Source organism: Electrona antarctica, assembly GCF_951216825.1.
Source record: "Electrona antarctica genome assembly, chromosome: 11".
Taxonomy (NCBI): domain Eukaryota; kingdom Metazoa; phylum Chordata; class Actinopteri; order Myctophiformes; family Myctophidae; genus Electrona; species Electrona antarctica.
Window position 1 is genome coordinate 34,282,974 of NC_136792.1, and position 24,524 is coordinate 34,307,497.

The 24,524-nt window shown below is 43.1% G+C and overlaps 1 protein-coding gene across 1 annotated transcript; it reads right to left on the reverse strand.

Moving 5' to 3' along the window:
* Window positions 1-550: 550 nt before the first annotated feature.
* Window positions 551-16,611, reverse strand: ddx6 (DEAD (Asp-Glu-Ala-Asp) box helicase 6; the record flags this gene model as incomplete). Its single annotated transcript, XM_079513598.1, has 13 exons — window positions 551-4,012; window positions 4,414-4,593; window positions 4,951-5,052; window positions 5,177-5,240; window positions 5,776-5,892; window positions 6,227-6,355; window positions 6,636-6,758; window positions 7,921-8,015; window positions 11,441-11,587; window positions 12,755-12,884; window positions 13,102-13,206; window positions 15,971-16,034; window positions 16,406-16,611. The coding sequence occupies 12 exons, from the start codon at window positions 16,609-16,611 to the stop codon at window positions 4,418-4,420; spliced, it is 1,458 nt and encodes a 485-aa protein (XP_079369724.1). The 3' UTR covers window positions 551-4,012; window positions 4,414-4,417.
* Between the last annotated feature and the right edge of the window lie 7,913 nt (window positions 16,612-24,524).

The window sequence follows — 24,524 nt, forward strand, 5'->3', positions numbered from 1 at the left end:
GGATTTCAGTGAGCTTTATTTTCCAACAAAAACATTCACTTCATATTGTGACATGTTTTGGCACACACGTCAATTCTGCAAACTGCTCCACTGAAAAGAGTCCAAATGACAATTCAAAGTGTCAATAAATTTGGTGTAATTTTCCATTAACATCCCTGCTGAAACCACATTAATTGAATAACCAAAAGAAATCCCAATTTGAGGGGCCATTTGTACCCCAAGCCTTTACTTTTGGATTTTAAGATTGGTCAGCCCGACTTCATTAATGAGTCCCCACCCCGTTTCAAATTTACTGATGCATTCATCTATACTGCAAAACCCCATGTTAATATAACGGTGTGCAAATGGCACACAGTTACATTAACACTCCAAATTTGACAGTTGAGAGAAATCCCCAGTGAATCCTTCTTGACAGGAGAAATGTTGGAATGCACCAAAGACATGGCCTGGTATACCATCCTGGTCGTGGAATTCACATTTCCAAATGAGAAATGTGAATTCTGCGACGGGATGGTTTACCAGGCTACTAAAGATGCACACAACATATGTGTTGAATATCAAGGAGGATTCACATTTGCATCAGGGCAGCATACATCAAAACAAACATCCCTCCCCGAAAATAAAATCATAGACCTTGAAGAATGAGTCAATTTCAATATTTGCACAAAATCCAATCAAGTGGTCACCCAAATAGACGACGAGATGCTCTCGTCTCATTCTTCAAGATAAAACAACGCCTTAGCCACTGGAAGTGACGCCCATTTAAAAAAAAAAAGACAAGCGTCGTCACAGTATCGTAAGTGATCAAAAATCTGAATGGATAATTGATGACTGATGTTACTTCTGCCAGTGACAGGCAAACAGACAGCTGCCATGTGCCTGTGACGGAGTCCCGTTCGATTGTCTACTGTTGCATTTCTTAATGTTTAACCCCAGACCACCCCCCACCCCCCAACATAAAAAAACATCCAAATGAGAAATGCAAGTATGAAGGGCCTTACAGTAGACATGAGTGAACGCGGACCCCTAGTCCTAGCCAATGAGAGTCTATGAAAAAACATCAATTTAAGTGATTTAAGTGTGCAATACTTCTCATTGACTAGAACCTATTAAAAAAAAAAGAGCATCTCAACATTTTAGTGAATCCTGATTTGCAGAAAGGCCCCAGAATTTATGCTCCGTTGCATGCAGGTGTCGCGCGCCTAAAATAGCCAATACACAAGCTCACAAGTGGCCGGTGACTTGGAGTCATACCAGTGGAAAGATGCGGCGATCGATTAGCCATTATATTAATATCTTTGATTACGTTTAATTATGTATGTATCAAATCAATTTGAATTGTTTTTTTTAAATAATGAGTCCGATGCCCCATTTTTTTATATAATCGATTAACTCGTTTAACAGTTGCACCTTTTGTGGCTAAAATGGATGTCCGTCTGGCCACGTAAAATGGTTGTTGTGAGCTTGTATAATCGGCAATGTTTAGCACACAGCACTCACTCAACACAGTATAAATCAGGCTTCAACAAAACCAACCATAGGACCGTAAAGCTAAAAAAGGTTAGTTTTGCATAAGTATACCACAACTATTTCTAACCCAATCCCCAAAATATTCCATACAGGGCAACAAATTAAGCATACACACTCAGAGCAGTCTGAGGTGCAAAGATTTTTTTGTAGTTTTTTTTCTATCAAGCAGTCCCATGAATGGAAATTGTTTTATCATTATCCCTCATGCCAATCTTCCCAGCCTCCTGACCATTATGTCCCACACCACTGCCATACACCCCCCGTGGCCAGGTGTACAAAATGCAGTGCAGTCAGTATTATTATTGCCTGAACCCATTATCTCTGTACATGCTTTAAATTTGTGCACGTTTGTAAACTGGTTTTCCCACCACTTTTCAATCTGGCATCCCTCTTTTTTTCCAAGGCCAATTACAGAATTAACAAAAACAGCTCAGCTATTTCCACAATTTCTGAAAGCGGTGGTTAAGAAAAGCCAGCTGACTTGCAATGCACCGAGACATCAATTCCTGCTACGTGTTGGGTCAGACATTTCATTTTGATATATTAGGCCAACATTCTTAAAAAGAGGGGGGGGGGGGGGGGGGATAAGAGCATCTTTCTCCCAAATATTTGCAAATAATGTACCAGTGCTCAAACACCACACAGATCCTATGTAACAGCTAAACACCTCCCCAGGACAGCTAAAAACCTCCCCAGGAATCGACAGAAATTCTCCTTCTGCCAATTCAGCTGCACTGCAGCAAGTAGTATTACTACAGGTTATGAATATATTTTTTTGACTCTTCTCAACACAGACTCACTATTGCTGAATGTTCCAGTGAGTGTTCACGAGTCACGACAACAAGCCAAGGCTGCTGACAACAGAAAGAAATTATTCAAACACACAAGGGCTTAACAAAGCCATCTGTCTAGAATTGAGTCTTTTCAACACTGGTGAAACGCAAATATGATAATCAAAGCGCAATAATTTGGAGGCAACATTAATAAGTGTGCAGCTTTGAAAAATTGCACATGCGCCATCAAATTTGGGGTAATAAACACATGGTGAATTGCCTCCAAAGGATTTCATGCAATCCAAATGTGGAATCTAAAAAGAAAAAGAAGTAGGTTGGGCGTGGCTTATTGTCAGTATCAGCCGGCAACACGGGGAGTCTGTCCCCGTTACAATGCGCTAGACCCCTGGGAGATGGATTGCTGAGGTGGAGCGCCACACCTACCATCAGCTCCCAGTACTTCCCGCACGACTTGCCACACCCAAGCCGTGCTACTCATACGCCGAGTTGGCGGTGCCCGGGATCGAACCCATGAACTTGTGGTCCAAAGGCAAGAGCTCTAGACTACCGACTGAACAAAATGTGTCAATTTCTCACAAAAAAGGAAAACAAAAAGGAAATCATAAATAAATTCACAGACCAATGTTGCTGTTCAATAAGATTAACTGGCAGTTATGGGAAAAGTCTCTCCAGTGATAACTAGATCCAAATCCAAAAAAACAAAAAAAAGATTCTTGCTCTGTCAGCCAGCCTTTCAAACTTGTTTAAAACAACCTTTAAAAGGAAATAAAGTATATACAAGGTATACAGGTGTGCCCGACACATTTGGGCCACACAGCTAGCAGATTAGAGTTATGGCCATCCGTAGGAAGGTGAAGACACGGGACAAAAATAAAATAGCTTTTTTTTTTCTCCTCACACTTCACCGAGACAGGAATCGCTGTGACTCAGGGTGTCTGTCAATGGGCTGCAGAGTTCTCATCAACTGTTAGTGTTCTGGTGTTGAAGACGGTGGGAGGGATAGCTTGGGGTCATTTTTTTTAGAAGCACACGCTTCTCCACATGCAAGCGGACAGTCTCTGGCTGTCTCTTATCCAGCATCCCTGTCCGTGGAAAATCCAAGTTCGTTTTCATATAGCAGTCAGACTCATGCACAGCTCAGTCAGTCAGAATGACGAGTCAGACCGCTTGATCCCTGTGGTTAACGGATAGATGGACAGATTATGAATTCACCTAGTTTAGAAGTGAATTAACGAGTCACGTGATTTTCTGGGATGAAGTGAGCAACATGGCGGAAAAAGGGGGGTTATTACTTCAGAACAAGTTAAGCTTCTTGTTAAGGCACTTGATACAAATCCATAAAAACAGAATCGTGGCGGGGGGGTGAGATAAGGGTCTGTCTGTGCTGTCGTGCCGGTGACAGGTGGACAATATGAATCAACTTGGTCCCCTGCGTTCCCTCCACTCCCAGTGCTGATGTCTTCTGGATGTAGTGGTGCAACGAAACGAACAGCCCCTTGTGGAAACAGACTCCAGTTCATCCTAAACGGATCCATCCATATACATTCCTTGTGGTGGAACCCAAAACAGGAAGACAGATGGAAGCTATACATAAAATAATAAAAAATAAAAATCCCAAGACACAATTGAAAGGGTGGGGGGGGGATGGCGGGGGGAAGGGGTGGGGATGACGTGAAGGATGGATTGATCTGTGGAGAGAAATGGGAGAGAGTATTTTATATTTCTGTTATACTGTCAACCCCACATTCAAGTTCTCAATTCTTACATTTCATTGCCAAATACAATATTTATCAAATTGATTTTGCATGTTGATTGATTAATGCAATGTATTGTCACCTACTCTTGCTAAAGGCAAGAGTATGTGCCTCCCACCATGCACTATAATGACTTACAGAATGAAAGCAGCTTTTCTCCTATCCAGGTGGGAATCAGATTATTTTGTATAAATCTGAACAGCACACAAAAAAATAAAATGGTTTTCAAATCAGATTTGAACCACTCTTCTAGCTGGTTTGAAAAAAAGGTTCTCTAGATCAAAAAGAGGATGAAATAGTTTGGAATGTCAATTTCCCAAGATTATGGTCATCACCTGCTCAGGGATTGAGAAGCTCCCCGGTCTCGCTGTGGAACTCTGCCACATATAGACTCTTGTCGATGATGCCGGGGATGGGTTTAATCTCTGTTCCTAGCTGCTCCTCGATGCCCTTCAGGTTGAAGCGGTCGTCATACGTGATCAGGTTGATGGCAAGACCCAAATGTCCAAAACGGCCTGGGTGGGTGGGGGGAACGAACACCATGAAACCATAGTACCGTAAAACCATACTTTGTGACATTCATTTTAGCAGTCCGTTTGGTGACACCTCTGGTCTGTCTATGCTCTGTGGTCCGTTAGAACTGCAATCCCAGAATTCAGTTAAAACAAAACCACCTTAGTACCGCTCCGAAACTAATGCTGCAGGGTTTTAGCGGATGTTTTGGAAAGCAATGCAAATGTGGATATATGTATGTTGTATTGTGTGAGCATCATATTTCCTGCCGTCCTTTGCATGTAATATACTGTATACATTTTATTTACTTTTTTTTTTTAAGCAAAAAAATAAACGGTACTCAGACTTTTGTTGCTCACCAGATCGGCCGATACGATGAAGGTACGTTTCCCCCAGCTTGGGAAAGTCAAAGTTGATGACGACGTTGACAGCTTGAATGTCAATTCCTCTTGTGAAGAGATCTGGGTGGAAGGACAGGTCAAATGAGCATTAAGAAATGGCTGAAACAAAAATTTGAGAAACAAACTGGACTTTCCTTCAGTCGGAACATAAACCAATATACTGGTACCCGGCTCTGTCACTTACCAGTGCAGACAAGATTCCGGCAGAGGCCATTTCTGAAGTCGTGGAACACACGATTGCGGTGCTCCTGTAGAGATATAATATGAAAGACTAATATGAAGGTTACAACAACAATTTAGGCATTTAGCAGGTGCTCTTAATTCAGAGCCACTTACAGTAAGCAAGATAGCATTAATATTACCAGGAGGTAGCAACGATTTGGTAATGAGCCGCTAACATCCCGTTTTTTATCAAACACTTTGTGTGAGAAAAGGCGTTTTAAGATCGGTCATCACAGGAGTCTATGGCCGCAGCCATCTTGGTCCAGGCACGGGCCTGTTTACCACTAGCTATAGCAACCCCAAGCTCATCGGATGATACAAAAATTCCTTTCTGAATTATTATTTTTTAAATCACGCATGTGTGAACTTGAGTGGTGCAACTCTGTGTGGGTGTTCCAGACCCACAGGAACGCGGCCAGGGTTCCGGCCCGGTTCGGAACAATTTTGCTGGGGAACCCCTGGAATCCCTTAAAGGACCCCTGGGGTCACTGGACCCCACTTTGAGGAGCACTGTGCTGGACAGCTACATTGTAAATGTCTAACAGGTGCTGGTGAGCTGACCTGTCTCATCTTGGCATGGATGTAGAAACACGAGTAGCCCAGCTGGGAGATCTTCTTGGCCAAAAGCTCTACTCTCTGAGAGGAGTTGCAGAAGATAATCGACTGGTTGATCTGGAGCTGGAATGGAAAAACAAAGGTGGATAATGACATGCATTAAGAGATATGAGCTTCTGACGCTTTGTGAGCTTGCAGATTGGCAATTTCACCGAAGATAATTGGTGTAGAGCAGGGGTCTTCAACGTTTTTTTCAGCCCAAGGACCCCTTAGCTGAGAGAGATCTGAAGCAGGGACCCACACTACATTGTATAAAATTGTATTGCACATCAAAAAATGTCATAGCTTTCATAGATAGCTTTATAGACTTGTTTGACAGTACCATCATCTGTGTTGTTTATAACACACTATGTTTTCTATTAATATATTGGATTCATGTAAGCGAATAAGCACTTACCCTGGAGAACAAGGTGTTAAGGCAATGAACCTTTTGCCTTTCAGTCACGTAGGCGTAATACTGAGTCACTCCTTTCAAGGTGAGTTCCTCCATCAGGTTAATCTCATACGGCTTCTGCAAGTAAGCATTCTGCAAAGGACAGCAAGGTGAGAATTAGCTTGTTTAGAATAAAAGCTCAGGTCCTAACCCGACTTTCATATCTGGTATTTGGCAAATATTAACAGCTTGTTTAGGAAGATGCCAGATATTGTATTTTCTTCCATAAAAAAAACAAAGAAATGATCTTTCTTCTTTCAATATATTGCGTAGTTCCTGCCCCATCTGTGCCATATACTGTACAACAAAACAAGGTATAGGTGGACAGATTCCAACATTTGTGAAACAAAGGAAACGAAACCTCAAAACCTACCATAAACTTCTGCACGCTGAGTGGGAAAGTTGCAGAGTAAAGTAGGATCTGCCTTTGTTTAGCCATGTAGCCCAGAAGCTCCTCCATCATTGCCATAAAGTCCTGAGACAGGAGCTTGTCAGCCTGATGGCAGGGAGACAGACAGACAATATTCAATAGACTGGCCTGGCGTTGCAAACTGTAAAACATAGTGGCTCAAGTAGGGCTGCAAATAGCGATTATATTCCTATAAGCGATTATCATTCCAGATGTCTGTCTGATCAGGGCCCAAGTTAGAACTGTAAAACCAGGTAGTGTATAACTGTACTCACGCTGGGCAAGACCTACGCTGTAGAGTGTATAATGTTTTTGCGGCGGTAGTTGCGGGATTTTGGCGGAAGTACTGCTCAGGGAAATGACGTGGACGCTTTACAAATCAGTTTACATTCTCCGTGAATGAAACAAGTTTTGCGATTGGTCAAAAAAATATCTTATCCAGGGGAAATACATCTGACGGATGTTCCGGCCCGACGCTTCCGCCGATACAGTCTCTGCCTTAGGTTGTGACCAGGCTTCTAGATACAGTCTCTGCCTTAGGTTGTGACCAGGCTTCTAGATACAGTCTCTGCCTTAGGTTGTGACCAGGCTTCACAGTCTCTGCCTTAGGTTGTGACCAGGCTTCTAGATACAGTCTCTGCCTTAGGTTGTGACCAGGCTTCTAGATACAGTCTCTGCCTTAGGTTGTGACCAGGCTTCTAGATACAGTCTCTGCCTTAGGTTGTGACCAGGCTTCTAGATACAGTCTCTGCCTTAGGTTGTGACCAGGCTTCTAGATACAGTCTCTGCCTTAGGTTGTGACCAGGCTTCTAGATACAGTCTCTGCCTTAGGTTGTGACCAGGCTTCACAGTCTCTGCCTTAGGTTGTGACCAGGCTTCACAGTCTCTGCCTTAGGTTGTGACCAGGCTTCACAGTCTCTGCCTTAGGTTGTGACCAGGCTTCACAGTCTCTGCCTTAGGTTGTGACCAGGCTTCTCTCTGCCTTAGGTTGTGACCAGGCTTCACAGATGAGTAAGGCTGGGACCGAGGCTACTCTGTACTTGGATCGCTTTACTTATTGTCTCACTGATGAAGTACTACTTAGTGTTTACAAGTGGTTTCTTCTCCTTAATACCGGAAAACATTAACAAATTGATTGCCTGCAGCTATCAGTTAATGATTATTACTTTTTGTAACCATTTTTTTTTACTTTAGGCTTGCCCAAAACGGGTGTGACAGCAGCTGTTAAAGCGGTTAAAAAAAAACTCACCTCATCCAACACGATCATTTGCACCTGGTTGACCTTTGCCACTCCCTTCTTGATGAGGTCCAAAATCCTCCCTGGAGTGGCGATGACCACGTGTACTAGAAAGAGACCATGCACAAATGGTCAGTGGTGGACAGTAACAAAGTACATTTACTTCAGTAATGTAGTTGACTTTACATTTTAACCATATACACTCATGTCTCCCAGGGGCCTGTAGGAGTAGGGATGGAGACTGAAACAGTGGCGAATGGACCTGGCAATGGGCCCCGGTGCAAATATTTTGTTTAGGCTGAATTATGTTTTATTTACAGCTAGGTAGAGTAGTGGGGCGAGATGGAAAATGGGCGACCGTACCAGTTACCCTTCTGATAATGCTGACATGACATAATAATCCCATCTAGTGTGTTTCATTAGACAGGCAGCGCATGAACACAGTAACGTGTTGAAACAAGGTGGTAAAGATACCAAGAAGGAGTGGACAGTGATGTCACTGACACTGTTATGCAACACAGAAGTAGTATGGACTTGAAGCTTTTTATAAACCAGTCAGTGACATGACATCACTGACTTTTTTTTTTTCTTCATTTCCCTTCATGGGCCCCTTGGGGGCGCTGGGCCCCGGTGCATTGCACCGGTTGCACCGTCGATATATTCGCCACTGGCCTGAAGATCAAGAGCATCTTCTAATACCTTTGCATGTCTGCGACGAGTCACGGTCGCCGTCAGCTGCTGCAGTGGGACAACCATCCTATGTGTGGTATGTGGTGCTTGCAGCCCAGCAGGTCTCCATTGCCATTATTTTGTATTCGAAAATAGTCGATTTGACTTTTTTTTCCACATCCCTAGTGTCGCCTAGCCGTGACGTAATCAATGCATGACTTCTTAGTTTACCGTTGCAGAAAAAAGCAGGACAACCCCATGTGAGAAGACGCGTGACACCTTCGTACGATACATTGCGCTTTTAAAGTGACGGTAGACAAATTATCAGTTTCTCTGTCTGTTAGAAAATGTAGTGCAAGATATTTTTTGGTTAAAAGAAAAAAAGGATAGAAATTATTCCTTCTAAATCTGTGTATATAAAATATAGCTAACTCGTAAAATCTTAGTTACGTCAATATTGTTCTTATAAAATAGTTGGTTTGTACCCAAGTATTAAGATTATAAAGATCGCTTTTGTTATTTTGAATGCCAGGGACTTCACATCCACTTCCCATGATCGTGTGGTTTGACTCATATGGATATAAAGAATCAACCGACAGAGAAAACACTAATGTTACTGCTGCCGAATTATTACAAATTAAGCTATAAACAGACGCTATCAAATATCGCTATAAACAGACGCTATCAAATATCACTTACTGACTGTTGTGACGACACAGACAACTCCCTGACAATATTGCTGAGACCGTTTATTTTTGGACCACAATGCTTATGAGACAATTTAAAATGAAACTTCTACGGCCCTGGACCAGGGGATGAGTGAGTGACATCAGAACTCGGTAGAGATTTAACCATCTGTTCGCTCCGCTGTAGTGCCGACATAATGAAGTGACATTATTCCGGTAGAGTGTCTCAGCCCTGTGGTCGCTCCTTGCCTTTAAGGTGTCTTACAGGTAGTAATTACAGTACTATTCATAAATATAAAGTAATTTAACATTTATTGCACATTAATGAATGGTTGTTTTCAGGCCTGGAATTTCATCCTTTTAGGGGCAAGGCCACTTGGCCTTTAGTGTGGTCAACTTTTTGAGGGCACAAGGCCAAGTGCCAGGGCATGAAGGCCATCAATTAAAACAATGATTTTAAGTCCCCGGTCATCATTATTTTAGCTTAAAGGTTAAGGATGATTACATTTTTTTTAATTTAAAGGCGAACATTGGTTCAGAATAGTTCTTCTTAAATAGGCTACATTCATTTTTATAGCCCTATGTTTCTGTTCTGCCTTGTTTGTTTTTCTTCTGCTATAGTCACAACTGTGTGATATGTTCCTTGTTTTTAATTTTCTTCTATTGTTTATACTGTGCAAATTGTTCAGCACCTTCTAACTTTGTTTCAAAAGGTGCTTTATAAATAACATTTACTTAATTACTTACATAACTTTTGAATGAGGGCTTGGTTTAGAAAAGCCTATATTTTGTGCTAAAGTAATATATTGAATAACATATAAATGTAGATGTTAAGGCTAGACTGGCATATGGCATTGTGGGGCTGCAGGACTGAGGACTCTGGAGATAAGTCAAGTGTAAAAAGCATTTTGTACAATTGTGTGCTTATGAACATGTACCACGTTATGTCCGCATTGATACAGAAATGAATGATTATTAAGCGAGCGACGCGTGGTGTACAGTGAGCGCGCTCTGGTGCTTGGCTACTAGCGTTTGGCTAGCGATATTAGCCGTGTAGTGGCCAGCGTTGGCTGTTTAAACAATTTACTCTGTCAACTAACGTAGCAGACGATAGCGTGGTAAATGGTGGAGGAGTCCTGCAGTCTATGCTGTTGCGTGGTGTTGTTTTGTGAGTTTATATGTCCATGAAGACGAGTCACGTTGGTCTTAACACACGGGCTCTGTGTGATAATAATCCTGAAGCGCTGAGTGTCAGTGTGAGTGAGAGCTGTCAGTGCGTGTATGCGTGCATGGAGCGGAGGAGGAGGAGGGAGGAGGCAAAGTAACGCGAAAGAATCAAACCACTTGGCAAATGGCAACACAACTACAATAGCCTACAGACAATACAAGTCTGCGCGAGACGTTTGGGGAAGGTTACCGTAATGACTGGAACATTGCGCAGAGGACAAACGGTAAAATGAACTGCTGTGGGCGCCGGTCGGGGCACATGGGCACCGCGGCCACTGTGGCCGTCTGGGCATATACTTTTTCGAGGGGCACAAGGCCAAAGAGAGGGGCAACGACGGCCATGGCCGCCGTGGCCGCCGTGAAATTCCTGCCCTGGTTGTTTTACAATATTAAAATGTGTTCATATTTTGTCTTTCCACAAAATAGAAAAGGCTCAATGGTGGACTGCTGGGCTTGATAAAAGCCTGATTGATAAGGTACTCATTATCCATAAAACCATAACGAGCATACCTCCATGTATATATGCACAAGGCCCCCATGATATTGTATTACTCGACGACACTGAAAATGAGTTTAATTACTTAAGAGAAAAAATAAAACTTGAATGAACTTGAGTGGCAGCGTGACGTGGTGTGCCTTGTTCCGCCCATCCTTCAACACACATGGCTCCAACGAACTGCAGCGGCCAATGAGGCATCTATTTTTTATAGATGCCTATGGTTGTGAGCTTGTAGATCAGCTATTTTCACAGAATCTTTGCCCCAGAATAGTGACGCTAGTGTTTATGTGGTCGCAGTTCAATTATCTTGTCTTTTGATAAAGGGATTTATTTTCATGAGAACCCTAACAAACACAGTTCCAAGTATGTGTGAACAGATCTATGGGGGTTAGGTAACAAACCAAATGTACAGTTAATCCTCAAGATTACATTACATACTGTAGCATCTTACCTGTTTCGTCAAGTCTCATGATGTCATCACGAAGGTTGGTTCCGCCTGTGGTTGCCATGACCTTTACCCCGCCCATATGTTTGCTGACCTGGATACAGATTTGGCTCACCTGCAGAGCCAGTTCTCTGGTAGGCACGATGCCCAGAGCTGGAGGCACAGACAGAGGAAGACACATTTATTTATGACAGAAAAACACATCTTTCATCTTTCTGATGACTACAACCCAGTGACCACTAGGTTCTTTACGCTCCCGACTGGATCAGAAACCTGAAAATGGTATGCTTCCCTAGCAGAAAACCTTTCAGATGGGGGTCCGCAGCCCGATACCCCAATTTGGGCGATCTTGACAATGAGAAGCACTGACATAAATAATTCATAAATAGGATTTATCATTTACCGTCTGTCAGTGGTTGCTTGTTAAGACAAGACAGTGAAGAGACAAGAGGCTGAGGGCACAGAGCGAGCAGAAAACCAAACTGGGGACATCGCAATTATTTGGCTGACACCGTCAGCTCAGCTAGACAAGAAAGAATTTAATTAAGGCTTTAACCTGGTTTAGCCACATGACCCTAGTGTCCCAATTAAATGGGCTTCTTGTTCATAACTGTAACCCCAGGTTTCTGTCGGGCAGAAACCTCTATTCGAACTGTGTTTTTTTGGAAATTAATGTAAAACTTGATCAAGTGTCACACAAACGCATCAAAAGTAGAAGCTCTACAAGCTCGAAACGCGGCACGAAGAGACACGTTTTGAGCTTGTAGATTGCTACTTTTGCTAGTTTTGAATTTGAATCCTGAAAAAGTAACATATGGACATATGAGGTTTCCATCCGACAGATGATACGTTTCAGATTCAAATTTGCTACAGATCCAATCGACGCAGAGCCAATTGGGGCTTTGTTGCAAATTCTAAACATGATGGGTGCAGCTGCAGAACTAGTGGTGCTGAATGCAGTCAATGCACAGTTGCGCTCTCCTGTCAACTGAAGAAAAATAAATCGATCGACACGTCAGTAAATGCTGTTGACTCGCCACATACAGAGTCGTTCAGATCCCTAGACTATACAGTCATGCACAGAAAATATTCTGGCGCAAATGTTAAGCGGATATAGCTAATCTACAAGCTCCCAACACATTGTAAGCTTCTCTTTCTACATTTCCTCAGGTGAGCCCTCCATTGGCGTCTCCTGTCATCCCAATTCTCCATACACCGGGATGACTGGAGCTTGTAAATCAGCCATTTTCAGCCAGGAACTCAATTAAGTAAATAGGGTTTAAACTAAGGGTTTAAGTGGTAAACAGAGTCACGTCTCACCTTGTATGCAGTCCCTCTTCAGGTCGATGCGTTCAAGTAAGGGGATGAGGTAGGCTCCACTCTTTCCTGTGCCGTTCTTGGCTCTGGCCAAGATGTCCCTTCCTGACAGTGCAATGGGAATGCTCTCCTCCTGGGGACCAACATGAAATCCAAGTTATGGCTGCAAGTTAGCGTTTATCTTTTTAACTCACAATCACAACATGGCACGTTGTGAAGTTGTAGATCTGCTATTTTGCTACATTTGACAATCATTTATCGATTTTCTTTTCTTCATTTTCACAATCAACTGTTGCATCCCTGATTTGAGTGTCAGTCCTGGTCTGACAACTGAAAATCCAAATGCGTACCTGGATCGGAGATGGTTTTTCCCAGCCCATCTCAAAGATTCCCATGAGAAGCTCCCTCTTTAAGCAATAATCTTCAAATTCGTTGCCTTTAGTCGCAGTCACATCCTGTATAGCAGTAAAAACAATTCATCAAGTTAAAGTAAATAGACAGTCAGTTTTAAACCAGAAAACTGATTATTTGATAACCTTTTGATGATCATGACAGTCAGTCATGTAGCGACATGTTGACAAGTAAAATATCCATTGTCGTTTTATGCTGCATTGCATTCGTACAGCACTATAGTAGCCTAAACAAACATTTATCACCTACTGTAAATTGATTAGTGATTTGTATAGCAGATCTCCAAGGTGGTGATCATGATGATCACTGGGATCATCATTCCACATGTAAGCCCTTTGCAGAGACGCTCATTTTAATGCACACAAATGATATGATATAGTAACACCAACAGTAGGATTATGTTAGATAGTGTCAACCGAGCCGTTTTGGGTCTTTTATAACGAGGTACCAAATGGACGCGCTGTTTTCCAAAATCTGGCCGCCAGAATCTATTAACACCCCCCGGTGACCCCTGCTACAGAACACGCTATCAGTCAAATGAGGACTTACATTACAGGAGACATTCAAGAGCTTTAATTATTTGTATTATTATTTATTTATTTGTATCTACTATTATGCTATTAAGCTGGGAAACTATTTCAATTTCTCATGGGAATCACCAGCGTGACTGGAAGGTTTGTAATCAAAGAAACTATCTTCTACACTTAAACCCCAGCATCCTTACTGTGGAGAAAGAAGGCTTGGAGATAACCGATAAACAAGCTGTTTTTATCTGACATTTGCTGCGAAAGCTTTCCCCACAACAGAAGATACACTAGTATAGAGTAGAGGGCAGCACGGGTCCATACAATTGGACCCGGTCCGAAACAGAGCTTAGGATATTTGGACAGAACCAAACAGAGCCGAGAAACATTCTAATTTACCGCTCCCTGCCGGAAACAGCAGAGGAGGATTGGATCCAGTCCGAAACGGAGCCGAGAAGGTTTGGATCCCGTCGGAAACGGAGCAAATTGGATCGAATAGATTTGGACCCATAGTGTGTCCAATGTTATATTGCTTATTTTCACCATGACATGAGACTGATGAGCGTCACCCCACCTCTCCGACACAGCGGAGGGTTGCATAATATTAGTGCATTTAGCGGCACCGACATTCTTACCGGAGTCGTCGACACAGCAAAAATGTCTCACAGCTGACTTTCCTTTCGGGGCTCAAGAGAGCCTCCATGATGTAGCCGGTGTGACTGTGCGTGCACATGCGCACTGTGTGCTTCGGAGTCAGACACACCCACCTTGAGGTTGGATGCGTTCCATTCCAAATTGCCGTGGCATGAATTTAGAACATGCATTTTAGAATGTAATAATTACAACGCAATGAACGCACGCATGTCTATTTTTTAAACTTATTTTCACACACACACACACACACACACACACACACACACACACACACACACACACACACACACACACACACACACACACACACACACACACACACACACACACACACACACACACACACACACACACACACACACACACACACACACACACACACACACACACACACACACACACACACACACTTAACGCAACGCGCAGTAAAGTTTGAAAGAGCGGTTGAGAGACATGCACGCACCACGATAGCCCCGCCTCTCTCTCTCACTCCGCTGAGTCTGCTCCTCAGTCATTCAGCAAGCAGTGCACGAAGCAGGCAGGCTGCTCTGTGCTCATAGTTGAGCTAGTTGTCAGAGCGGCCGTTATGTTCATTATTAATTAATTTTCTCCACGTGTAAGATCAGACGCTCTTTGAAGTGGGCATTGATCAAAAAAAACCTCAGACAGTTTTGTTTGACAAAGATAGCAGTTAGTTAGCCGCCCGAGCGGCAAGGACGGAGTTCTCCGTTCAATCAATTAGTAACGCCCAGCGCTAAGGACAGAGATTGATAAGAGGACGGAGATTTATTGATATCAAAACCGGAAAAAAGATTCCGGTGGGACGTCATCGAAAATGTTCCCCCACATTTTGGCCGATGAGACCGAAAATCTTAAAACATGAATAACTTTTTTTTTTTTTTAGACATTTCTTTGCGGCTTACGCCTTTTATTGGTTTTTGAAGGGACAGACAGTAGGCTGACAGGAAACGGGAGAGAGATGGGGGAAGACATGCAGTAAAGGCCGTGTCGGGCTCGGGAGTCGAACCCGCGGCACACTGCGACTGGATTACCAGTCGGGTGCCCAGACGGTTACGCCACCGCCTGGGCACATGAATAACTCTTGATCTAAATCATAACGTCCAATTCTAAGCAAAGATTGTGTTAGATGGCCCATAGCGGTCCCGTCAATAGTCGCGTTGAGAGTGTGTGTGTGTGTGTGTGTGTTGGTGTATTAAAAACGTAACTATCTGTTCAAGATAGCCGAGATTTGGGGTATTGGAATTTGGCTTTATAGATCTTTAACTCTTGAGTGTAAAATTAAACCAAGTGAAGTGGACCCTTATGGGTCCATTTCAAGAGTTTAATTATTGTTAAACATCTGCATTACTTAAGTTAATTTACAAGAAGTCTACACAATTAGAGGATGTAGAATAATTATTATTTTGATCAACATTTGTCCGTTATCTTTCCTATGCTATTCCTACAAGCGTGTACAAGTGCCATTTTGGAAGGGATGTCAGGGTTGAAGTGGCTAGTTTTATAATGGAAAGTGAGAAATTGAGCCATTTATGTGTTGAATGAGGCAAATATATCTTACAACCGGGAACTGCATATGAGCATAAAGGTATCAAATATGTTATGGACCTACCGAAGTTTTCATCCTTGTGTCTTTCGGGGGGAGTGTCAAATTTTTCTTCCAGTCATCTCCAGGCCTGTTGAACGGAGTGGAAATAAGCACACAAGTCAAAATGTAAGATGGGTATACAGTACGCTGTAGATCATGTGTACACACACACACACAAACAAAACCCTCATGTCCAAAACATACTTTTCAGGATTAAAAGAAAATAGCAAAAGTAGCAGATCTATAAGCTCCCCACCACGTTTCAAGGTTTGGAAGATGATCAAGTAGGGCATTAATTTACTATAGAGTTTAAATATGGATATAGGATGTTTCTGCCCGACAGCAACAATATAAAAACAAACACACTTCAATACTATTCCAATACATTGAAAAAGTAATTTGATAAAATAATCGGATAATAATAATGCATAGTCGTAGACATATTTAACTTGAACTCACTTGATGACAGTGTTGGCTGTGGGGGCTGACTGGGAGCTACCATTGTTGATTGTGCTGGAGCCTTTTATCTGGCTTAGTTGCTGTTGTTGCGGGCCTCCTCCTCCTCCTCCACCTGGTCCTCCAACAGGCTTAACGGAACCTCGGAGCTGTCCATTCTGGTTGGACAGGCCCAAAATCACTGGGGTCTCTGTTCTGACGGTGCTCATATTTACTCAATTTGTCTGCTTCAAAAAGCAGAGAAATGTCTACAAGTGTTCGAGTAAAAGAGTCTAGTCCTCCTCAGGGGGATCTTATGCAAGGTTTGAGGATTGTCCTTCCCTCGGATAACAATTGTCCAAAAAGGCAATTTATTCAAATCATTGAAACCGAGGAGTCTTCAATAAACTGTTTTCGCTGTGAACATTGCACAGAGTCTCAAAAGACTAAATAGATTTTGCAGGCTAAAGAAATGGGACTATAAGCACATATCCCTTTAGCAAATGTGGGCTTAGACTTGCAGGTCTCACGGGCAAAGTTGGCCGGATGGCATCCAAGTACTGGCCAACCATTTAGCTAGCCATCTTGTTTAGCCCAGAGCCGTCCTTTTTCTCTCAGGTTGTCGTCGTTTTCGTACCCTGAAAATACACAGCAGTGTTAGAAACGCTCATTACAAATTGATCTTAGTGTGAGTCAACACAGATGATAACAATGGTAGAAGACAGAAAACAAGAATGACTCCGTCATAACTGCCAGGTGCAGCAAGCTCTCATTTATGAACATTTTAATCAGTTTGTTCACGTTGCTGTGTTCAGAGTATGGGTTTTATGCCATTCAGATTATGGGTTTTATGGGTAAGTGTAAGTCTCCCATTGGCTTAGAGGCAGCCTAGAGGCAGCCAATCAAAAGTGTCTACTAAGGTTGGCTGGGTTTCCCAAAGGAAATACGCATAGTGAGTATGCGTGTGGTTCTTCTCAACAACACGCCCTTTCACTGTGAACATAGATATTCCGTGCATAGATGTGCCACGCAATGAGGCTGGTATGGTAGGCCTGCGGCCTATGGTAGGCCCGAGGCCTATATTGGTAGGCCTGAGGCCTACCATACCGGCCTGACCGGTCAATAAAATAATGCTGAATTAACTAGCTTGTATTGGTAACTTTGACTGCACAATAGCCTCCCATTTAACCACCTTGTCTAGGCCTATATGTATTAACCCACAATCGAATGTTATTCAATTGAATTCACTTGCACAACAGTAGTGATTTCATATATGCCTACATTTACCTTGCCGACACACACACACACACACACACACACACACACACACACACACACACACACACACACACGTTTGATTCATTTCAACGTTTTTATACTTAAATTAGATGAAGAAAGTCATCACTGACGTCACACATTTCTCTGCGAATGGTTTTACTACTGCCACATGTCGACAGGTGTGTGTAGGCTAAAGAGGCTTTAGGGAAAGGGTTTGCTTCTAAATGTATTCATGCAGGAGGCCTTACATGCGCAATGAGGACAGGTATGGCTGTGCTCTAATCTAAGTAATCTATGTTGTTGTGTTTGACAGTGTTTCCCAAAAAAGGACATAGTGTCTGATTGGCTGCCATGCAGCCAATTAGGCCGCACACAGGCTTCTGTTTGCGGCCTAGAGGGGTGTGTTCAAGCTACGTGCAACACAACATTTCTTTAGGAAACCCAGCCGTTCTTTACGGTAGCTAGTAGAGAAGTAGCAAATACAACCAACTACAAAGTGAATTGATCCTAGTCGATCAAAATCCTGAGATCATTTGTACAAATTTGGTGAATTAATGTTTCTGTAGTCTCGCAAGCCAGACAGTTGCCTCCCACAAATCTTAAATGCTTCCCGTCATATGGTCTGGAGCACGGAAGCGCTGAAAATGAGCAAGCGAAAAAGCGGATGCGACGCCTCCTCGCCACTTCATCTTTACAGTAGTGCAAATTTGTCCCAATATTATAAATGTAAATCATCCAAGCTTTTATAGAGTGCTGCTTGGCAGAAATTGAAATTCAAAATCTGTGAGTGGTGAAACTCTGTGTGGGGGTCCGCAGAACTTCCAGACGCACAGGAACTAGACCAGGGTGCCAGCCCGGTTCCGGCGAGCTGCCCCACGTCCAAAACGGTCGAGAAGTTACCGTGTGGGGGTACCCAGGGGGTCCCACTACTGTACTGTAGTGTCACTCTACTTTACTGTCACACCCAAAATCATCATATATACAGTTAATATGTGTATGTATTAGGCTGCACAAGTGACACTTGGTGATGAAAACCAACCAAACGCTATTTCCGTGCTCGGACAGAGGGACACAGCCAGCCAGCGACACACAAAGCTCCGTATAGGAGTGGTTGCACCTCTCAAAAATCAGACCCGTCTGAAGTGAGTGGTAACTGTACTGTACAAGCCCTCCTCCCTGGCCTGTGTGTGTCTGTGCAACAGTGACACTTGGTGAACAAACTCTATAACACTATTTTCAAGCTGGGACACAGGGACACAGGGACCGACACAGCCACACACATAGCTGTCTATCACTCAAAAATAAAAAGTTATAATCTTGTGTTTCTGCAACAGTGGCATTATAGCAGCATCTGTGGAGCTAGCCGCAATTTGCAACTCTAGATTTTTTTATAATGGGATGAATCTAGAGTTGCAATACCCTCCATTGACTCCCCACTCATCATTTTGCGTTTGCGATCTGCTTGTCTTAAACAACGTTAAACTCACCAACATTGCAGCTGTAGTCCAAGCTTGAACTAGAAAAAGTGCCCTTCTGGGCACAGGTCTCCACCAGGAGGATAGGACTGTGTGAGATGTTTGGCAAAATGTTTAAGAGTAATATAAACATGTTTTTTTGTTTGTTATTTTTTTTGCAACAATTTTCTTCATTTTGTTGAGGAAATGCAGAGCCAGATCACTCATAGCATGAGGATAGAATTCTGGATGAGCAGGACATGTGCAGCATTTCGTACAAAACGGGCCACTCCTGAAAACTTTGGAAGGCAATGTTAGCCAATCAGTGTAGAATCTGAGAAATCCAACAGACTCGTCTTGATCACATGACTACAGAGATCATGTGTACCGATTTGCGTGACATTTGGATGAAATCTGTGCGACTAACATAAGCAATGTGTTTTGCAGAAATCGGCCTCATGGTGGCGCTATAACCGGCAGATGTGGAGGGATGCAGGGACAATGTTTTTCCATGGCCTCTAGGGAGTGCGCATACATAAGTTGTATACAGATTGATGCAGTTATAGCTAAAAACAGGACCTTGAGGCTGATTTGGGGAAGAAATGAGTGGCATGTCCACCATTTTGTTCGAAACGGACCAATCATGTGAGCTTTGGAAGGCAATCTTAGCCAATCAGGATGGAAGATGGGAAATGGTGCAGATCCGTGTTGATCACATGATACACTAGATAGTGTATACCGAATTGTGTGATGTATGGATAAAATGTGTACGAGTAATCTACAGAAATGTGTTTTGTCTAAATGGGCCTCATGGTGGCGCTATAACAGGCCGTTGAGGAATATTTGGGGCAGAGGTTCGTCGTTGGCATCCAGGGAGTGTGTGTGCAAAGTTTGGCATGGATCGGGCCAACGGTGGCAGAGATTAGCTGGTAACGGACGGAAGGATGGACGCACGCGCGCGCGCATGCGCGCGCACACGCACACACGCACACACGCACACGCACACACACACACACACACACGGAGTGCAAAACATACTCTCTCCCCATGCCTTCGGCCTGGTGGAGACAATTATTCTCTTTCAATCTGCCGAGCTTGTTTTTCATAAAAATCCCCCGTAGACATGTTATGAGCTACTTTCTGTCAAGAAGAAGAAATGTTGGAGTTTGGAAGCGCTCGTTTGTATTAAGGGGTCGCGCTTCTGCCTCCTGCATTATGTGCAAATGCGAAACAGATGCCTGCAGGGACGTTCAGTGACTTACGACGAGCGCTTCCAAACTCCAGCACTTAGAAAAATAATCACTTGCACAGAATTTCTTGACAGAAAGTAGCTCATAACATGTCTACGGGGGATTTTTATGAAAAACAAGCTCGGCAGATTGAAAGAGAATAATTCAAGCTTGGACTACAGCTGCAATGTTGGTGAGTTTAACGTCGTTTAAGACAAGCAGATCGCAAACGCAAAATGATGAGTGGGGAGTCAATGGAGGGTATTGCAACTCTAGATTCATCCCATTATAAAAAAATCTAGAGTTGCAAATTGCGGCTACTGTGGAGCCCCCTGTGGGTTGTGTGTAGATGCCTCTCAATAAGTGATTCAAATTCAGGGTAGATTGGTTGATGAGTCTATGATTTTTGGCAGGGTACAGTGGGCACCTGATAACTCTGGGGCTGGGCACCATTTTTTCTTACATTTGTTTTATACATGGGGCAAAATACAAATAATCTTGTATACTTCAATAATTGGCACAACATATGTCATTTAGTATGATACAAGAATTTGAAGGCTACATTCTGAAAATGATGGCCCGATACATTTATGATGCAGGCTACTTACTGTTCAATGTGCAATTGTGCATGCAGTTAAAATCATGTATACTTTAACAGGGGCACTAGGGACATATGTGTAGCCCATATTTTGTCATGTAAAGTATGCACGGTACATCGTTATCAGGTCTATTTATCCTTCACCTTCTTGTTTATGTCATGTATACATTATATATTTTGTATTTATTTTTTTGCATTTTGAGAAGAGAAAAATGGCAATTTTACACCGAGGTGCTCAATCTTCCTTGGTACTACAGTTACCCATACTTGCACCAATTTAAGTACCGTGCCCACTCAACCTGTATGCTCTCAGGGCTTCGGTTAGTGATATTGTGTCAAGTGACCGCAGACCAGCAGCCAGTTCATTTAATGTCAACCTTTTAAGCCCGGTTTATACCTTATCATACGACGTTGTCGTCGCACGCCAAACATAACCGATAAAGATCTGACCTTTTGTGTAAAAGTAGATGGGCTATTTTCGACCACCATCGTAGGACGGAGCATCAACTAAATTAAATGCCTAAAGTGTATAGTTAGCAACAATTAAGCTACGAGGAAGCAGCCTTTCGGCACGACGTTGAACTTGACACGTAAAATATTGTATGTAGCGTCAGCGTGTCGCGTGACAAATACGTGATGTGATGGTGGTTCAACTACAATTGAAAACAAATGTGTTGACAATAATCGTGTTCCAAATGCGACGGAATACACGTTATCCCTTTGGGTTTTTTTTAATGCCTGTGCGTTAGCATTACATGCCAACACCGCGTCAGTGCAAAGGCTGACGTTAACGACACACAAACGCGACACTTTTAATGTCAACGTCCAGTCTGTCACTTCACTGGTCAACCTAGGACTGGTCCATAGCGTTAGAAGGCCGTTCTCCTAACACTATATTACCCACTGGTTATATGTATTTCAAACTCCAGCTTACCATAGAAGTGTCTTACTCTATGGTTCTGGTTAGCATTACCCAAGTTAGCAGCTAACGCTAGCTCCGCTGTAGCATTATTAACCAAGCTAGCTAAACAACAACATTCCGGTATTCCAATGCTGGGTTCCAGTTGTTCGACCAGCTCACTGGTCAACGAACTGGAAACCATTATGGCATGGTGTTGTTGTTGTTATTATAAGTAGCAGCTGCTACGCTAACGTTAACCTAGGCTTGAGCATCAGCCAAGTTCGCTAGCTAGATGGAAAACAGAGCCCAGATACTCGGGATGAGTCGGGAGCTAAAAGGTTAATTCACATAACGAGTGTCTTTTCTATTCGTTTCTGTTGAAGATGGCGGAGAAATAAATTGTCATTTACCTTAGAATGCTGGAATATTTAACTTCGCTTAGTGATGTTTTGTTTGTATGAGCAGTTGTTGTTTTAGCTGACAATAAATTCTGTGTCGAACTAAAAGCAACGATCAAGATGGCTTCCACTCTGATTTGAGCCCTCCCACAATCATCATCACACTGGTCAGCTGGTTTCACATATTAAATCAGGAATCATCTTGAAAAACAAATTCATGTCAATTGATATGTATTTTGGCCACAGACAGACCCTCATCTGAAAATATTTTGTGCCAGGGACCCCCATAAGAGATTTGTTGAACTACAGTAGGCCTATCTGCTATACAAGGTCACCGGTTCTGCGGTAGCCTGGCTAATAAGCCAGACTCAAATCACTGTCGTGTGGCAAGGCATTTTTTTCTGCCACCAGCTGATTCGGTCTGGCTTATTAGCTTTGATTGATTGATTGAAATATTTATTAACAGTTTGCAGAATTACAGTACATTACAAGCACAAACTCAATACAAAGACTGTTAACTGTGGCAGCGGTGGCCGAACGGATAGCGGCGCGGTCTTGATACCGGAAGGTTCCCAGTTCGAATCAGCCGTCCGACACGTTAAAATTATCACCGCCGAAGTGCCCTTGAACAAGGCATTGAACCACTACGATGAAATGTGTTATATGAGCAGGGCCTGGCTGGAAACAAGTTCTTAGCCCAGATACCCTGGGTAAATATAGATTTCATTTCAACTGTGAGTGGACGACCCAATTAAGCATTACACTTGTTTACAAGAGGGTCCACCTTCAATTAATCAAAACATTTAGAGCCGTACAAATAGACACTTCTATATATAGTCAAAGAACAGAACAGGAATTCATCATAAAGGAGGTAAAAAAGGGAAAAGAAACATATACAGTGAGGGGCAGCGGTGGCCGAACGGTTTGCGGAGCGGTCTTGTTATCGGAAGGTCGCCAGTTCGTATCCCCGGACCGGCACGTTCAAATTACCACCGCTGAAGTGCCCTTGAGCAAGGCATTGAACCCCTACCATGAAATGTTCTATGAGCAGGGTCTGGCTGTAAACAAGTTCGTCGAGCTTAGTCCATTCACCCTGGGTAAACAAAGAACTTTGCTTTGCTTTGGGAAAAAGGGGTGGGGGGGGGCAAATCATTAAGATTTTATGGGGGCCAGTTTCGAATTGCAGCCGTCCGTAGGTGCCCTTTGAGAGCGGTTTTGAAGGAGTCAAGGGATTCGCATGTCTTAATGACTGTTGGTAGGGCGTTCCACATTTTGGTGGCATAGGAGCGAAAATAATTTTGTCCCTTGTTTGTGCCGAATCTGGGTTGACCATGGTTCGTTGCACTCCCTCTGGTGTTGTGGGTGTGGACTTCGTTAACATTAAGGAAGTATCTAGACAGGTGGGTATCTTGGTGGTGTATCGAATCTTGTGGACCAGACCCATTGCAAGATGCTGTACTCTGTCGTCGACCCTAAGCCATTCCAGCCTGTCAAAGTGGGCAGGGGTGAGGTGGGTGTGGGGGGTGAGGCCAAGTAGGAGCCTGACCAGTTTGTTTTGGGAAGTCTGGAGCCTTGTTTTTAGGGCCTTAGAGGTGCTGTGGTACCAGGAGGTGCAAGCGTAGTCGAAGAAACCTTGTACGAGGGCTCCTGAATGGATTCAGTTTTTCCCAGGTGTAAAGATAGTTTGTTATCAGCGAGCCAGGTGCAGATTCTACCAAGTTCAGAGCTGAGGGCCTTTTCAGCCTGCAGTTTGTTCCTGTCCGAGACCAGCAGTCTAGCTGAAAACTGAATTCCCCCTTGATAGTATACTACTGTATAAATAAATAAAAGTGTTTACGTTGTTCCTCATTTTGCTGGGGATTTTCCCTAGAGGCCCCTCCTCATAGCCTACCCCTGGGAGTCCCCAGACCTCACTTTGAGGACCACTGCAGGGCCGTGCAGGCTCACAATATTAAGGCAGTGAACCTGCCTCAAGGAAAATGGGGTTGAAACTGCATTAAGAACAAATAGCACCATGGCCAAGTTATATTATTTAGATCGATATGTTGCCAATGTTAAATTTGTTGTTAATAAAACCCCTTTGTCCTATCTTATCTGGGGATTAACTAATAGCCAATAAACAATCGTAAGCACAGGTGGAATGTAACTCATCACAACAATGAAGTATTTGAGTATTGAAATAGTAATGATCCTTTTCTGAATTATTTTAAAACGCTGACCTTGTGTGTTTGTACTCAGAAATCACAGAATTATTAATTCAATACCCGACAATTTGCGGTTTGAAT